The sequence below is a fragment of the Cucurbita pepo genome, chromosome 12 (assembly GCF_057944985.1).
Source record: "Cucurbita pepo subsp. pepo isolate OVF chromosome 12, ASM5794498v1, whole genome shotgun sequence".
In the NCBI taxonomy this organism is placed as follows: Eukaryota; Viridiplantae; Streptophyta; class Magnoliopsida; order Cucurbitales; family Cucurbitaceae; genus Cucurbita; species Cucurbita pepo.
The window spans coordinates 14,363,721-14,377,870 of record NC_141809.1 but is presented as its reverse complement, the minus strand read 5'-3'; the positions used below and the strand labels follow the sequence as shown (position 1 = coordinate 14,377,870).

The 14,150-nt window shown below is 30.7% G+C and overlaps 3 protein-coding genes across 5 annotated transcripts; all 3 read left to right on the top strand.

Annotated features, from left to right (window-relative positions):
- The first annotated feature begins 1,064 nt into the window (after window positions 1-1,064).
- On the top strand, window positions 1,065-2,786 carry LOC111806410 (small ribosomal subunit protein eS19x). Its single transcript, XM_023691710.2, has 4 exons — window positions 1,065-1,239; window positions 1,609-1,699; window positions 1,831-2,014; window positions 2,571-2,786. Exons 1-4 carry the CDS (start codon window positions 1,156-1,158, stop codon window positions 2,641-2,643), a joined length of 432 nt encoding a protein of 143 aa, XP_023547478.1. The 5' UTR covers window positions 1,065-1,155; the 3' UTR covers window positions 2,644-2,786.
- A 2,916-nt stretch (window positions 2,787-5,702) lies between these two features.
- Window positions 5,703-8,668, top strand: LOC111807346 (uncharacterized). 3 transcript variants are annotated; one of them, XM_023693034.2, is made up of 5 exons: window positions 5,703-5,863; window positions 6,018-6,122; window positions 6,272-6,425; window positions 8,081-8,170; window positions 8,435-8,668. In XM_023693034.2, exons 1-5 carry the CDS (start codon window positions 5,783-5,785, stop codon window positions 8,575-8,577), a joined length of 573 nt encoding a protein of 190 aa, XP_023548802.2. In that variant the 5' UTR covers window positions 5,703-5,782; the 3' UTR covers window positions 8,578-8,668. The 3 variants fall into 3 exon arrangements, with proteins under 3 accessions (XP_023548802.2, XP_023548801.2, XP_023548800.2); XM_023693033.2 differs by having other exon boundaries at window positions 6,233-6,425; XM_023693032.2 differs by having other exon boundaries at window positions 5,704-5,863; window positions 6,227-6,425.
- An 888-nt stretch (window positions 8,669-9,556) lies between these two features.
- On the top strand, window positions 9,557-13,794 carry LOC111807345 (non-structural protein). Its single transcript, XM_023693030.2, has 7 exons — window positions 9,557-9,755; window positions 11,297-11,354; window positions 11,433-11,738; window positions 11,809-11,857; window positions 11,956-12,050; window positions 12,568-12,698; window positions 13,465-13,794. The coding sequence occupies exons 1-7, from the start codon at window positions 9,619-9,621 to the stop codon at window positions 13,520-13,522; spliced, it is 834 nt and encodes a 277-aa protein (XP_023548798.2). The 5' UTR covers window positions 9,557-9,618; the 3' UTR covers window positions 13,523-13,794.
- Window positions 13,795-14,150: the final 356 nt, after the last annotated feature.

The following is a 14,150-nucleotide window of genomic DNA, read 5'->3' as shown; positions in this document are numbered from 1 at the left end:
ATTTTTACCCTCTTCTTTGGGGTGAAGTAACTTGAATAAGGTAAAAAATAAAAAATAACAATAAGTTTGAGATTATGGTCGATAAAAATTATTATTTTATTTCCTATAATTAAATACGAAGTTAATTATAAATTTTAGTTTCCAAATATGCCTGGTATATATTTTGTATTATTGAAAATTAATCTATACTAAACGAAATGCGGTATTCGGAACAGGTGTAACAATGCAAGTCAACTGATAGCAGATATTGTTATTTTAGGGCTTTTTCCTTTTGAACTTTTCTCAAGATTTTAAAACGTATGTACTCGGGAGAGGTTTTTACACTCTTATAAATAATGTTTCGTTCTCCTCTCCAACTTATATGGGATCTCACAGACCGATCTGTATACACCCTTACTTTTCACTAGTTACTTTTGGAATTTACTCGACCAGGTTGTAAATTCTCGAGACATAGGTTTCCCTAATACAATAATTTTTTTTTTGTCAATGAATCGTGCATTCATAAGAAGCTCAATTTAGAAGCTGCACACGGATGAGCGGCCACGACACAATGTTTTGATGTGCATTGATTAATACAACGTGTTAAATTGGACGATCTTAGAAAAAATAATTTATTAATAAGTTAGTTTATTAAAATTAATTTTCGCCTAAGCATTTACATATTTGGTTTTATTGTCATAAGTGATTTTAGATTAAATAATTTAATAGAGATAAAATCGCATCAAAGAATATTAAAACTTGATTTTCAAATTTTCATTCCGTAATTAATGAACTAAAAAAATATAATTAAAAAGATAATATTAGTTTCAAATATTCATTTTATTTTTAATGCGTCCATTTTGAGAGTATTGGATTTTGTATTAACATTTTTAAAACTAAAATTAAAATTTATATATTAAATTTAAAATTTTAAAAAAATGTAAAATAGAACTAGATAGTACTAAGTTAGCGATTTAATATTTTAAAATATTTGTGTGAAGGGGTAATTACGGAAACTATAAAAAATGAAGACGGCCCAACTGAAATATCACAAATTCCTGAATATAAATATAGGGCACTTATCGCTCCACGAAAACCCTAGAGTTTGAGAAAGGCGGAAACCCTAGTTCTGCAATCGGAGCTTTTGCCGGCCTTTGCTCGCTGAATTCCGCAGCCATGGCGACTGCAAGGACCGTTAAGGATGTCTCTCCTCACGAGTTTGTCAAGGCCTATGCCGCTCATCTCAAGCGATCCGGAAAGGTATCTATTTGGTTTCCTCAAATCGGGCTTTTCTGTTTTGGTGGCTGAGAGAACTTGATTTTCGGTTCAACGGAGTTTTTAGGATGTCGATAAACAGAGCGAATACTGAATTTGAAGTTCCAACGGTTCTAGTTCATTCGTGGAGTGTGCTCGATTCTGCATTGTTTTCCCATTTTATTTACTTGTTTTGGCCCCTATTGTAGGTTTTTTTTTTTTTGAACATATCCTTCGCTATCAAGAATGGTGGTTGCAAATGTTAGGCTGTAGACTTTTCTAATGACCTGCAACTAATTTGTAGCTAATAAACCAGTTATGATCTATAACATATGTGATTTTAACTTAATTTCTGTGTAAATCATTGCCGAGCAGGTTGAACTTCCGCCATGGACAGATATAGTGAAAACTGCAAGATTCAAAGAACTCGCCCCATATGATCCTGATTGGTATTACGTGAGAGCTGGTTAGTTTCCCTTTTTCTTCTTTTTGATGTCCAATTATATGAAATAAATAAATAAAAATGTAATTTAATTGCGGCCGTTATGCATGTTCTATCTGTGGTATTCTTATGAACACTATTTCAAACTCATTCAGCATCCATGGCAAGGAAGATCTACTTGAGAGGAGGTCTTGGTGTTGGGGCATTTAAGCGAATTTATGGTGGAAGCAAGAGGAATGGAAGTCGCCCTCCACACTTTTGTGAAAGCAGTGGTGCCATCGCCCGGCACATTCTACAACAGTTGCAGGAGATGAACATTGTTGATGTGGACCCAAAGGGGTGAGTACAAACTTCTTATAGACCATGTTTTATATAAATATTGGGGCTTGCATTGAGTCAAGACTCACTTTTAGCCTCGAGAACGCCTTCTTTGAACATAACAGGCTCATGCCTTCCATAGAGAAAAGCCTTATGCTATGTAAAACAACCCATTGAGGCTTAAAATATTTATGCCTTCCGCAATGATTAGAAAAATAATATTGATTTGCCTCATTATTTATAAATACAAATGTTTGAGTTGTGACAATTTGAATTATTGCTACGACTTTGAAACATTGAAGAAAATAAATTATAGTACAAGTCAATCCTACTTCTGATAATAGCAAGTGATGTTAAAGATTAAGGGTCAAATTGTAGTAGGGAGGTTCTTGTATTTTATTTGATTAACTAATTTAGGATTTTAATAATGTTTTTAATTACATTTGAGACTTACCCCTCACACGACCTCAAGTCTTATTGCCTGCTCATGTCGAACAACTTTGAGGCTGCCTCCCATTGCAACTGATTATTCATTTGATTATGTTGGTTGATGTGCTTTTTCATTTTGGGTTTGCAGTGGAAGGAGAATTACTTCAAGCGGGCGACGAGATCTCGATCAAGTTGCTGGCAGAATTGTTGTTGCCCCTTAGATTGATCAATTACCTGTTTTGTTAACTCGAGACTTATATTTTGCTGATGAGATATAATTTCTTATGTTTTGCGCCATTAAAGTTTTAGATTTAGCTGTTGAAAGATTTTCCAGATGAAGATGGTTGCTCATGTTTTATCTCGAGTTTTGAATTGTCTGCATTTGCTCTTCCGTTCATTATATTTTTTATGCTCTCAATGTTTTATCAACACTAACTTTGATGCTTGGCCTACAGAAGTTTTGCATTTAGAGGTATATTTATTCAGTTTTGTTTGTTTAGTTCCTATTTCAGAAAAGTTCATTTTTTTATTTTAATACACAAATGTGATGAAATATAAATTGATTTACACGTTTTTTGAACTCTTTGTCACCTATGCCATTTTTTTATGTTAAATGGCGAGAATGAATTTATAACTATGATGTTAGAACATTTGGTTGTTAGAAAGCAAGGTTCGTTTTAGCGGTGGATGAAGCACGCTAATACCTTGACAATAATATAATGCTAAGTATGGTTGAAGTGTCTTTACTTTTAAATGTTCACGGTTTAATACTATATGAAAAAATTGCTTTTATTATTACTATTTTGAAAATATATTTATTTAATTTCAATGTGCTAAATTGGAATTAGTCTTCAATCGATGGCCAAAGTAGTATTTTAACAAAAAAGAAAAATTCTCAATATTGTGCAAAAAAAAAAAAAAAAAAAAAAAAAAAAAAAATCTTTACTACTTGGTAAATAGATAATAGTGGTCACTTTGTTTTTTTATATAATTCCATACATGAATTTTATATATTGTAAATTTTATAAATTGTAAATATTAATTTAAAAGATAAATATCTTACTAAAGGATCATATGTGAGTTAATTTTTATTGAGTAATTATGATTTCATATGGTTTGTAATTAGATCAGGCAAGGAGGCTAATTTATAATTAGATCATAAAAGTCAAACCTATTACATAATTAATGGTGTTTGAAGTATAAGTTGATAAGATAAACTTTTAACTGAAATATAATCAAAAGTTAGCGAAAGAGGTGCAACTTTACCGTGGAGGGACATTAAGTTAATAAATGAAAATTAATTAATTGTTTAGTTAATTAAGCTCATTATACCGCTCTATAACAATTTTCTATTACCTTATAGATATCAATTATTTTACTCTTTTAATATTATTGTAACTAGAATTGACCTTGTTTTCAACATGGATAACAATCAATATATACATAATTCAAAGGTAAAAAAGCGCATCAAAGTAAGGGTTAAAACAAAAATTTTAAAGACATAAAATATATTTTAAATTACGACAGAAAAAAAAATATTGCAAATATTATCGATATTTCCATATTATTTTTTTCTTTTTAAATCATACTCATCTAACCCAATAAAATTAAGTTTTAGTTCCTCTTATCCACTTTGAACCTACTATTTGAACTCCAAAAATTTTTGTTCTTTTTTTCCTTCTTTTTGGAGAAATGGACAATCCCATTTGTTAAAAGGGTTGACCTAATCCAATTTTATTTGGTTTGGTTTAATAATTTTGAGCTCAAACCTCAACTAACATAACATCAACCTAATTTTAGCTTTATTTTATTATTATATATATTTTTTTTTTTTTTTTGTCCAAAGTATATTCTTTAATCAAATAACTTAATTTCATAAAGTCAACTCAATTTAAGAATTTCTCAAATTTTCAAAACATAAACACAAAAACGTATAAAAAAATGTCAAAAGTCAAACTAAGACAGGATTTAAGCTATTATCCTAAAATAAAATGTAAATTTAAAAACAAAATTTGTAATTTAGTTTTTTTTTTCTTTTGAATTTGCAATAAAAAAAAAAAAAAAAAAAAAAAAAAAAAAAAAAAAAACAAACAAACAAACAAATCCACTCTACCATATACTTAGCTTTATGCTTAATCCTCTAACCCAATCTAGGTAACCTATAACTACTACTAGTTGCCACGTGTGGTTTGATACCAAGACAAACATATTAGCTTACCAATAGCTAAGAATTAAGAAAATAATATAATTTAAAATAACCCAATGTTTTAATTTAATAATTTTTGTGATTTAATTCTTCAAAATCTATAAAATAATTCCGGATTTAATTATTAAATTATGCTTAATTTTAGATTTAAAATCTCAGTCTTATTATTATTTTTATATTTTATAATGAAATATAATGATAAAGTTAAAAATAATATATATTAAATTGAGAATTCGAAATTTAAACTCAAATTTTTTATTTAAAATATATTTTATTTACGTTACATTTACATATGGGAAAAAAGTTAAAATTTTGGTTGGTTGGTTAGAAAAAAAGACTTCTTCATAAATTTAAATTAAATTGGAAAGAAAAATAAATAGTAAAATATTTGGAAGTGAAGCCAATGCCGAGTTGGTTAGCCCAACCCAACTCCCTCTACTTACTTCTTTCTCTAAATTCCAATTTTGCCCTTTCTTTTATTTCTCGGTTATCATCTACCCTTCTTATCGGTAATTGACATGTATTGATTTTATTAATATCGAACGTTTAAATTCTCGTGCCTCATATTTTAAATTTGGTCGTTATAATGGTTTATTTATCCAATTCGGACGTGATTAATTAAAGTGTCGACATGAACATAACTCAATAATAATTGATATCAGTTGTAATTTTTTTATTTATACAATTATTGATTTGAGATAATGAGTACGAAAAGTTTAAAGTATGGTTAATAAGTCATTAATTACCAATTTTCGAATTTTAGAAGAAATATATTTTGATTTCTAATTATTGAATTTATATAAAATATTAATATAATTTAAAAAATTATAGGGTTAAATTTGTAATTTAACAGGCACACGTGTGGAAACGTGCACAAATCAAGGTGAAACTTCTCTCGTGTTTAAAAACAAAAAAGGAAATAAAAACGACGGCGTTTGAATGTGGAAAAAAAGTAACGGTTTTATGTAAATAAAAATATGAAATATGATTTTTGGGAGCTTAATTAATTTATTTTATTCCTTTAATCTCCCTCCTCCCTCTCCGCGTAACTATATATTTAGTTGAGTTACAGGTTAGACATTGGAGCTCAACTCTCTCTCTCTCTCTCTCGTCAAGTCTCTGAATCTAGAGAGAGAAACAAAAACTTCACTTCCATGGCTGCAGAGGAACTTCGTGTAGAAGAAGCATTGCCATGGCTTCCTAGTCAAGTTCTTGACGAGGCTTGCGATATCAAGGTTTTTCTCTACTTCTACTTCTCTTAATTACTCGATTAATTTTCTTTTTCAGTTCTGTTTTCTGTTTGTTTCTCAGGAAAACAAAATTTTCCGAGAAAAGTTTTTTAAGTTCCGTGTTAATTTTTCTTTGCCGCTTCTTTTGTATGATCATCAGGTGTATATGAGGCAACACCACCACAAACAACAACCGTACTTCCTCCAGCGGCAACGGCGCCACGATCGTCCTCTGTTGTCGTCTTCTGATTTCGCTCTTTCATCGGTACGGTACTGTTACAGTTTGATCGCGATTTTAATTTCTTCACGCACTAGGTTTTCGACTGTGTTCTTGATTTTGTTGTTTTTGATTCGGTGAAATTGAATTAGAATCAGAAATCGAAGTTCAGTAATGTCTCTTCTCTGCCGCACCAGAGGCAAAAACCAGCGGTTTCCGCGGCGAATTGGACGGCTGGAGGACATGGAATGCAAGCAATCTTCCTCGATTGCGGGCGGCAATTAGGAGGCACCGGCGTTTTTCTTCCTCGAGGAACGGGCGGCACCAATTACCAACCAAACAAGAAGCCAGGTACGATTCCGATTAATCTTTTAATTAATCAATAATGATTCCAATGAGATATTTAAAAATGAAAAAACAAAAACAAGGAAGAATTCTGTATTCGTGCGTACCCGTTTCTGCTTCTCTCTCTCTGTTTTCAATCAATTAATGGAAAAACGAGGAACAAGAAACAGAGAGAGAAAGGAATTTGCCTCTTCATTCCTCGTTTTAATTAATCAAACTAGAATATTATTGTTCATATTGAATTAAAAATGAGATTCTGGGAACTACATGTCATAATCAAATGAAAATCAACTAATTGTAAATATAATATATATTCTTTGAATGTCATCTTAGAACCTCTAATTCTCAATTGATTATGAATCCTTATAAATATTTAGATATTTGGTCTTAAAATTGGGCTTCCACGATAATATACCAAACAAAATTTTATGTTTATCTAATAAATTTTATGTTACTCTCTTATATTTGTGTGATTATCCAGTACATTGAACTATGAAATTTGACTGATATTAGGTACTGAACTACTAAATTTGACTGATATTCGATCTAAATTGAGTATTATTTGAATTATTCTTGTTCTTTTGTTGTCATTATCAACTACTTTTGAGATAATCCTTTGTGTTTATCTAATACAGTCTCAAATTCACTATTAGTTTGCTATCGTATTAAATAAGAATATATACTAAATAAATATTAAATGATGATATAATACAGATTGTTTACGAAACTAAAGTAATTAGGAGTGGAAATAATAGTTACCATAAAAATGATTTTGTGTTATATATATGTCAACAAACTCTTACTATATAAGGTCATATTAATGTATTTTATAGATTTAGGATTTAGGACATGTTTAGAAAGTTGCTTTTAAAATAGGTTTTGTTAGGGATTAAATTAATTAAAATACCTTTGAAGGATTTAGATAAAATTCCAAAATACCCTTAAATTAAAATAATAATAATAATAATAATAAATGTAAAAAAAATACTTAATATGATTTTAAAAATACTCTTTTTAACTTTTAAAACTATTTAGAAAATACCATTAATTTTGTTTAAAACTTAAAAAACGTCATTTTTTAAAAAATTTAAAAATATTCTACTATTGAACTTTAAAAAAATTAATATTTTTTAATAAATGTAGAGAGAGTTAATAATAATTTTAAAAGTTTGTGGGTATTTTTTAAATATAGTATTGTATGAGTATTTTTTTTTTAATTTAAAGGTATTTTTAAAGTTTTTAAAGAAAGTGTAATTCTTTATATATATTTTTTAATTTTTTTTAAGTTCAAAGATATGGTTGAAATTTTGAAAGTTTATATGTATTTTTTTTTTAGAGAATCTAAAAAATTTCGAGATATTTTTGTTAATTTATCAATAAATTACAACATAAATTTAAATATTTTCTAATCGTTTAATTTATTCATTTTTGGAAGTGTGTTGTGTTTTTTATTTTTAAAACGTTGACATTTTCTAAATGTTTAATTAATTTATTTTTCCCAAGTGTATTATGTTGCATCTTTTTTTAGTAGGTAAAATCTAATACAAAATTTTTGTTATAAATTAATCAGATAATTATTTGTTTAAACTTTATGACGTATTGTATAAAGACAAATAATAAGATTCATAATTTTAGACTGAAAATGGCAATATTATTTGCAGCTTGTTCCATGGTTCTAGTCCCTGCTCGTGTTGTTCAAGCTCTTAAACTCGATGTGCAAGCACTAGGACTGCAAATTTCCCCCCGCAAAGGTATGCTCATGTATTTTCTAAATTCCTATTACATAGATGGTACGTTTAAAACAATTTTAAAAGTTTAAGAATGTTTTTTAAATAAAATATTAACGGTTTCTATTCAACCTTAGTAGTAAGAAGGGTATTTTTGGTATCATTAAAAATTTAGTAATATTTTAGAGATAATGTTGAAATTTTGAGAGTATTTTTTTAATTAATTTAAATATTGTTATTCTAAAATATTTTATTAACAAAAAAATAATTTGGTATGACTTATTACAGATCCCAAAATTAATCAAAATGGTAGAGAATGCAACTCGATGGTAAAAAATAAGAAGGGCAAAGATGTAAAGTGCTCCTTCGTGTCCCGAAATCAAGCCCATTCATCCCAAGAGATATTCCTTCCAAAAGAATGGACCTATTAATATCCAAATTACTCACATATTTGTACATTTCAATAATGTCATATTACAGTGTTCGTAAAAGTTTTACGACGAATCAAATATCGTTTTATCACTTTATTTTTTTTTTATCGTTTTAATTTCTTTTTTTAGTTCACCAATTGGATGTGTAAAAATCGAACAATCGACTTTTAAGATAATTATTCGGTAATTTATGCATTGAACTATGTTCAAATCGACGATTTTTCTTTTCAAATGTTATGTATATGCAGTCTCTGTCGACTTTTAGATGTTTGTTTTAGAAGAAAAAAAAAATTTCGATTGCTTATTATTTTGTCGTGATTGAGCTTGAACTCACAAATATGAATACTAGAGACGATGAATATTCATACTCAAGATAATTCAAGTTGAAGATAATTAGAATTATCTAGAAATAGAAACAAACTGGTTTTAAATTTTAAAAAATTGGTCGACATGTCTACGAGTGGTATAACAATCTCGGGAGAGAAGCGAATTGAAAATCGGTGTTAATGACAAAAAAAACTAAACATTTTACCATTTTATTAAATTATTTAATTGAATTAGTTAACTAATTTTATTATGAATTAATTGATTAATAATTTTATTTATGATATCAATATATATTATAATTTAAGGAAATATAACTCTACATTATTGTTATATTATATTGTTTCTATCTAGTACAAACATATACTTCAACCTACATAGAATAATTATTATTAATTAAAATATCTTGAAATGTAATTTCTTTTAATAACTGATAAAAAAAAAAAACTTTAATTACTCACTAAATATATATTTTTAATTATTTTAATTATTTTTAGTGTAGTTCGATTTCACAATATTAAATGAAAGAAATTCAAGATGAAAAAATAAAAAAAATAGTTTTTATAATTTTTATTTTAAAAAACATATACGTATAAAACGGTGTCGTAGTATCATGTTCCCTCCCTCTACTCCCTTTTTCCCGTCCCATTTTTCAATTCAAATATACAAACACATCCCTCGCAAAACAGCTTTTCCCTCTCTCTCTCTCTCGCCGGAATGGAGGGAGAAGGTACCTCAGAGATGGAGTATACGGAGATCGAATCCTCCGCCGATTACTTCGACAGCTCCATACTGTTTAATATCATCAACGATGTCTCCGCCTTCGTCTTGTATATGCACCAACAAGTCCCTTCGTAAGTTACTCCTTCCAATTCCAACGTATTTTCCGTTTGTTAACTTCGAAACTGCTGGAAAACGGGGGCAAAATCCATTCAGGTTCGATTCCCGATGGATAATGTGTGATCGATGTTACGTTTGGTTCAACCTTGGCGATTATGACTATGATCGACACTTTTAGTTTGTTAAGTTTTGAGTCGATTGTAGTTGCTGCCTGATTTATGCACGTGGTTGGACTTGATTTCCTCAGTCACTCTGTTTGAAATTGTGCCTTGTGAGTTTGGGGGAGGAAAATTAAGGATTCTAGGAGCAATGAGATTTGTTCGATTCGAAATTTACTGAGGCTTTCGCTCTGTAAGATTTGGGAAATTTAAATGCTCATTTTTGGTATGTTGAAATTTTCAACCTGTATCTATTCTAAATGTCATATAATATTAGTGATTCGTTTTAGGATTTGTAAATTGCTGAGATGATCGTTTAAAAATGTGTTTCGGATGGAATCGTGAATAGAAAAATGCTAACGTGTCCTTCAGGTCGAGGTTCAAATCTCGGTGCCCAAAAAACGATGAATAGAAGAATGAATGTTGTCGGCTAACAGAACATTTATTTTGCCTAACATTGCTTAATTTGTTCTTCTTTTTATCTGTTTTGTGTCTCTTCTATGATTTTTGCATGTGTCGTATGGCCTGTAATGCAATGTTTTTTTATTGTTTCTTTCCTAGTATTACAAAAAGCCCTTGCAAGAACACCTTTATAAAGTAAATATTGCGGATGATATGTTCTTGAGAAAGAACTCTAGGAGAAAGCTTTAAAAGAATTAAAATATTTTCTTTTGTATTGAAAATACTGTGTCAGTGACTTTATGTAGAGGCCAACTGTTAATTACAAGACTGATTAGTTCAAGCATAAGTAACTACAACAACAAACCAGATGAACAGAAGCTAATTAACTAAACAGAAACAGCCCAACGGAACAGAAAATAATCGCTACGAATGATGCTCCTTAACAGTGGAGAAAAGGATCACCCATTAAAGAAACAAACATACGTAGTGTTGAATGATGAAAGTCCCACATCGGCTAATTTAGGGAATGATCATGGGTTTATAATCAAAGAATACTCTCTCTATTTGGCTGAGGCCTTTTGGGGAAGCCCAAAGGAAAGCCATGAGAGCTTAGGCTCAAGTGGACAATATCATACCATTGTGGAGAGTCGTGTTAGACACGTAGCTTTTGTTATTTTGAGACTGAAAATCAGTATGCGAGAACACCTTTTAGTCTTTGAAATAAAATGTAATCTACATTTTAAATGTACATGTACACAGAGTTAGAAACTTCTCTTTTCAGTTTCAATAGACATTGGTTTTCTGGTTCAATCTTCAGTAGATCACTTATATCTAGGAAGCCAAAAGTTCATAAATTTTATACATCCCCTACTCTGGCTCCTCCTCCATTTTGCTATAAACTAGAATTATATGATTTACAAGGATTTAACATTGTATGAGATATCTATTTGGTGTGCTTGTACCATAAGCACTGATGTCTGGTGGCTTATGTGCAGAATCCTACAGGACATGAGCATTGAATTTGACACCTTGCATGAAGAATACAAAGAGCTGGTATGTTAGCTGAGAAAGGGTAGTTTCCTTTACACTTTTTTGCATCAATCTGAGGATCATAAGAACGGTTATTTTTAGGGAAGTGAATTGGCACAGAATGAACTAAAAGCATCGTCACGAAGAAAGCATACTGGCAGAATGAGGGAGGTCAGACAGGGAATTAAGAGAATGGAGAAGTTAATGAATTCAGTCTCTGGGTTTCAAGCTGCCATCAAATCGTTGATTAGTGAGACTCCTAACGTCCAGGAAGTACTATTAATTCTTGGAGCAACCCCACTGCGGCCGCAATATGTTTATGAACTGTGCTTTTCACATAAAAATGTTGTGGTAAGAGGTGCAGATTACTTCGTCAAGCACAAAGCAGCAGAAGTTCTTTCAAGAAAGGTGCGTGTGAATTCTAGTACTTTTCCTAAATTTTTTCAGTATTTGATTCAAGTTTTGTTGTTAATAGCAGGCTATTCGAACATTAATCTCAAAGGATGCTGGGTCTGCCTCATATCCAGGTACACAGTTGTGCACATTAAAGCAAATTGATCAAGTTGGGAGAAGAATTCTCATCCTTCAAATTTTCTCATTAAGAAATGATAACATATTCTTCTAGGCCCTACTAAGTTGTTTCTATTGGTGAAGGCCCCTTCCTCTATCAATCTGCCCTTGCACTTCATTCCAAAACGTGAATTCCGGTATAGCAAAAAGGTAACCGTTGGACGTTTTTGCTTTTATTTTCATATGAGGATATTAATGAGATCATCTTGGAGGTTCTGTGATCTATCTCTCTTTTATTGAAGAGTGCTTTATCTTGTTTCCGGTTAAATCAATTATTAATGGTAAAGAGAATCTTCTTAATGTCAGTTAGCTGAGGGACTGGAATGCCAACCAGTTTTCTGACAAAAGAATATAGTATGTCCATTTATGAAAAAAAACAGTTATTTGCCAACTGCCTACAGTATCCTGAATCTCCCAATCATATTTGATTATCTAGTTCCATGAGAATTTGACTGTTTTAGTATAATATACTACATCACTTTTCATTTATGAATATCATTTGGTATTAGATCTTTCAGTTTGATCCAAATGGATAATCTGAGGTTATAAGAGGATGTTGATCATCTCGATTTTCCAGGCTATGAAGCACCATTGCGTGCATCTTTCTTGGTGCATTGGAATCTGTTAATCAATTTGATATCGTATAAAACAAAGATCTTTGATGCAGATAAAGCCCTTCAAACTACGATTTAAATGCAAAGCCCAAATCCACCAGATGAATGATCCTGGTACTGATCGTGAATTTCCAGTTGGAAACTCTGATGACTTGGCCAACTCTTCAGTAGAAGATTCAATCTGGTATGGAATGTTTAATATTCAGTTATTATTATGGAATTGTGTTGGTAATGGGTCAAAGTCTAACCTTGGCTAGATAAAAAAAAAAAAAAATCATAGATATATAAGTGAAGGACATCCTCTCTGAGATCCCACATCGATTGGGGAGGAGAACGAAACATTGTTTATAAGTGTGTGGAAACCTCTCCCTAGCAGGCGCGTTTTAAAAACCTTAAGAGAAAGTCCAAAGAGGACAATATCTGCTAGTGGTGGGCATTGCCCCTTACATTCTCTCTATTGATATGAAGTCTCTTGAGTGAAATCAAAAGCAAAAATATGAGAGTTCATGCTCAAAGTAGACAATATCACACTATTGTAGAGATAAATGAAAAAAAGAGTTTGTTGTCTATAATAAATTTCCATTCATCGTTCAAGAAAAATGATTGATTAAGTATATATTAGTATTGACATTTAATACGTCAGGTTAGGTCTTAAAATGGTGCGTTGTCTGTGAGTGATTAGCTTTGCAGACATCAACAGAAGGAGGGTGCTATTGTTAAGAAATAAAGTTAGTTTAAGAACAATATAATCTCATAGACTCATATCAAGTCATTGGATGACATTTTTAGTTTTAAGAACCATGCTCATTTACTAATATTTTTCTTTAGAAGGCATTAGAGATCATTAAAACTAAAAATGAAAAAAAACCATGTTTTGGTGAAAGTATGTGCCAAATTAAGAGCTTTGATCCTTTTATGCAACAATATCAATACTTCATTCATCATTCCAGGTTTCAATGTCGACATGCAATCAAGGGGATAGCATTCAACAGACCTGATGAAGATTGAAAGTGCCGACTGGCAAAGTTACAATACAAGTAAACACTAACCTGTAAACTTGCAAATGAATTGCTTCTAATTGTATTTTGTAGGCCAAAAATCCTTGACCCTCGAGATCTTAGCTTTCGATGTGCAGCAGGTGATCTGGACTAGGATTTACATCCTTTTAGCTATAATTTCAATGGTGGCGATTTAAAGTAAACTTCTATATTGTCCTTCAGCTATTAAAATGGTGAATCTTAGTTAAGTCTTCTTACTACCAAAGATGCTAAGCTTTGTAATCTCAAACCGTGCTTTGTCTAACTTGGTCATAGTTCATCGGTTACATCACCTCCAATTTATTCTACCAAAAAAATTGTCCCATGTTTTTCTTTCGGATTTGGACCAGAGATGGGATGAAGATGAGTCGAGGCATATAATCCTTGTAACCGACTCCATTTAGCTAATGGGAGGAATCTTTCTTTACTCCCTCCCCTATTTCTTGTGGGTCTCGTCCTGCACTTTAAATGGACATCTCTAGTTCAACTGGTATGTTTTTAGTCCGTTGAATTATATTATGTGACTAAACAAAAGACATAAGACATTTGAAGTGAGAAAATGAGATAAAATAATTGAACGAAAAATATATGGTTAGATT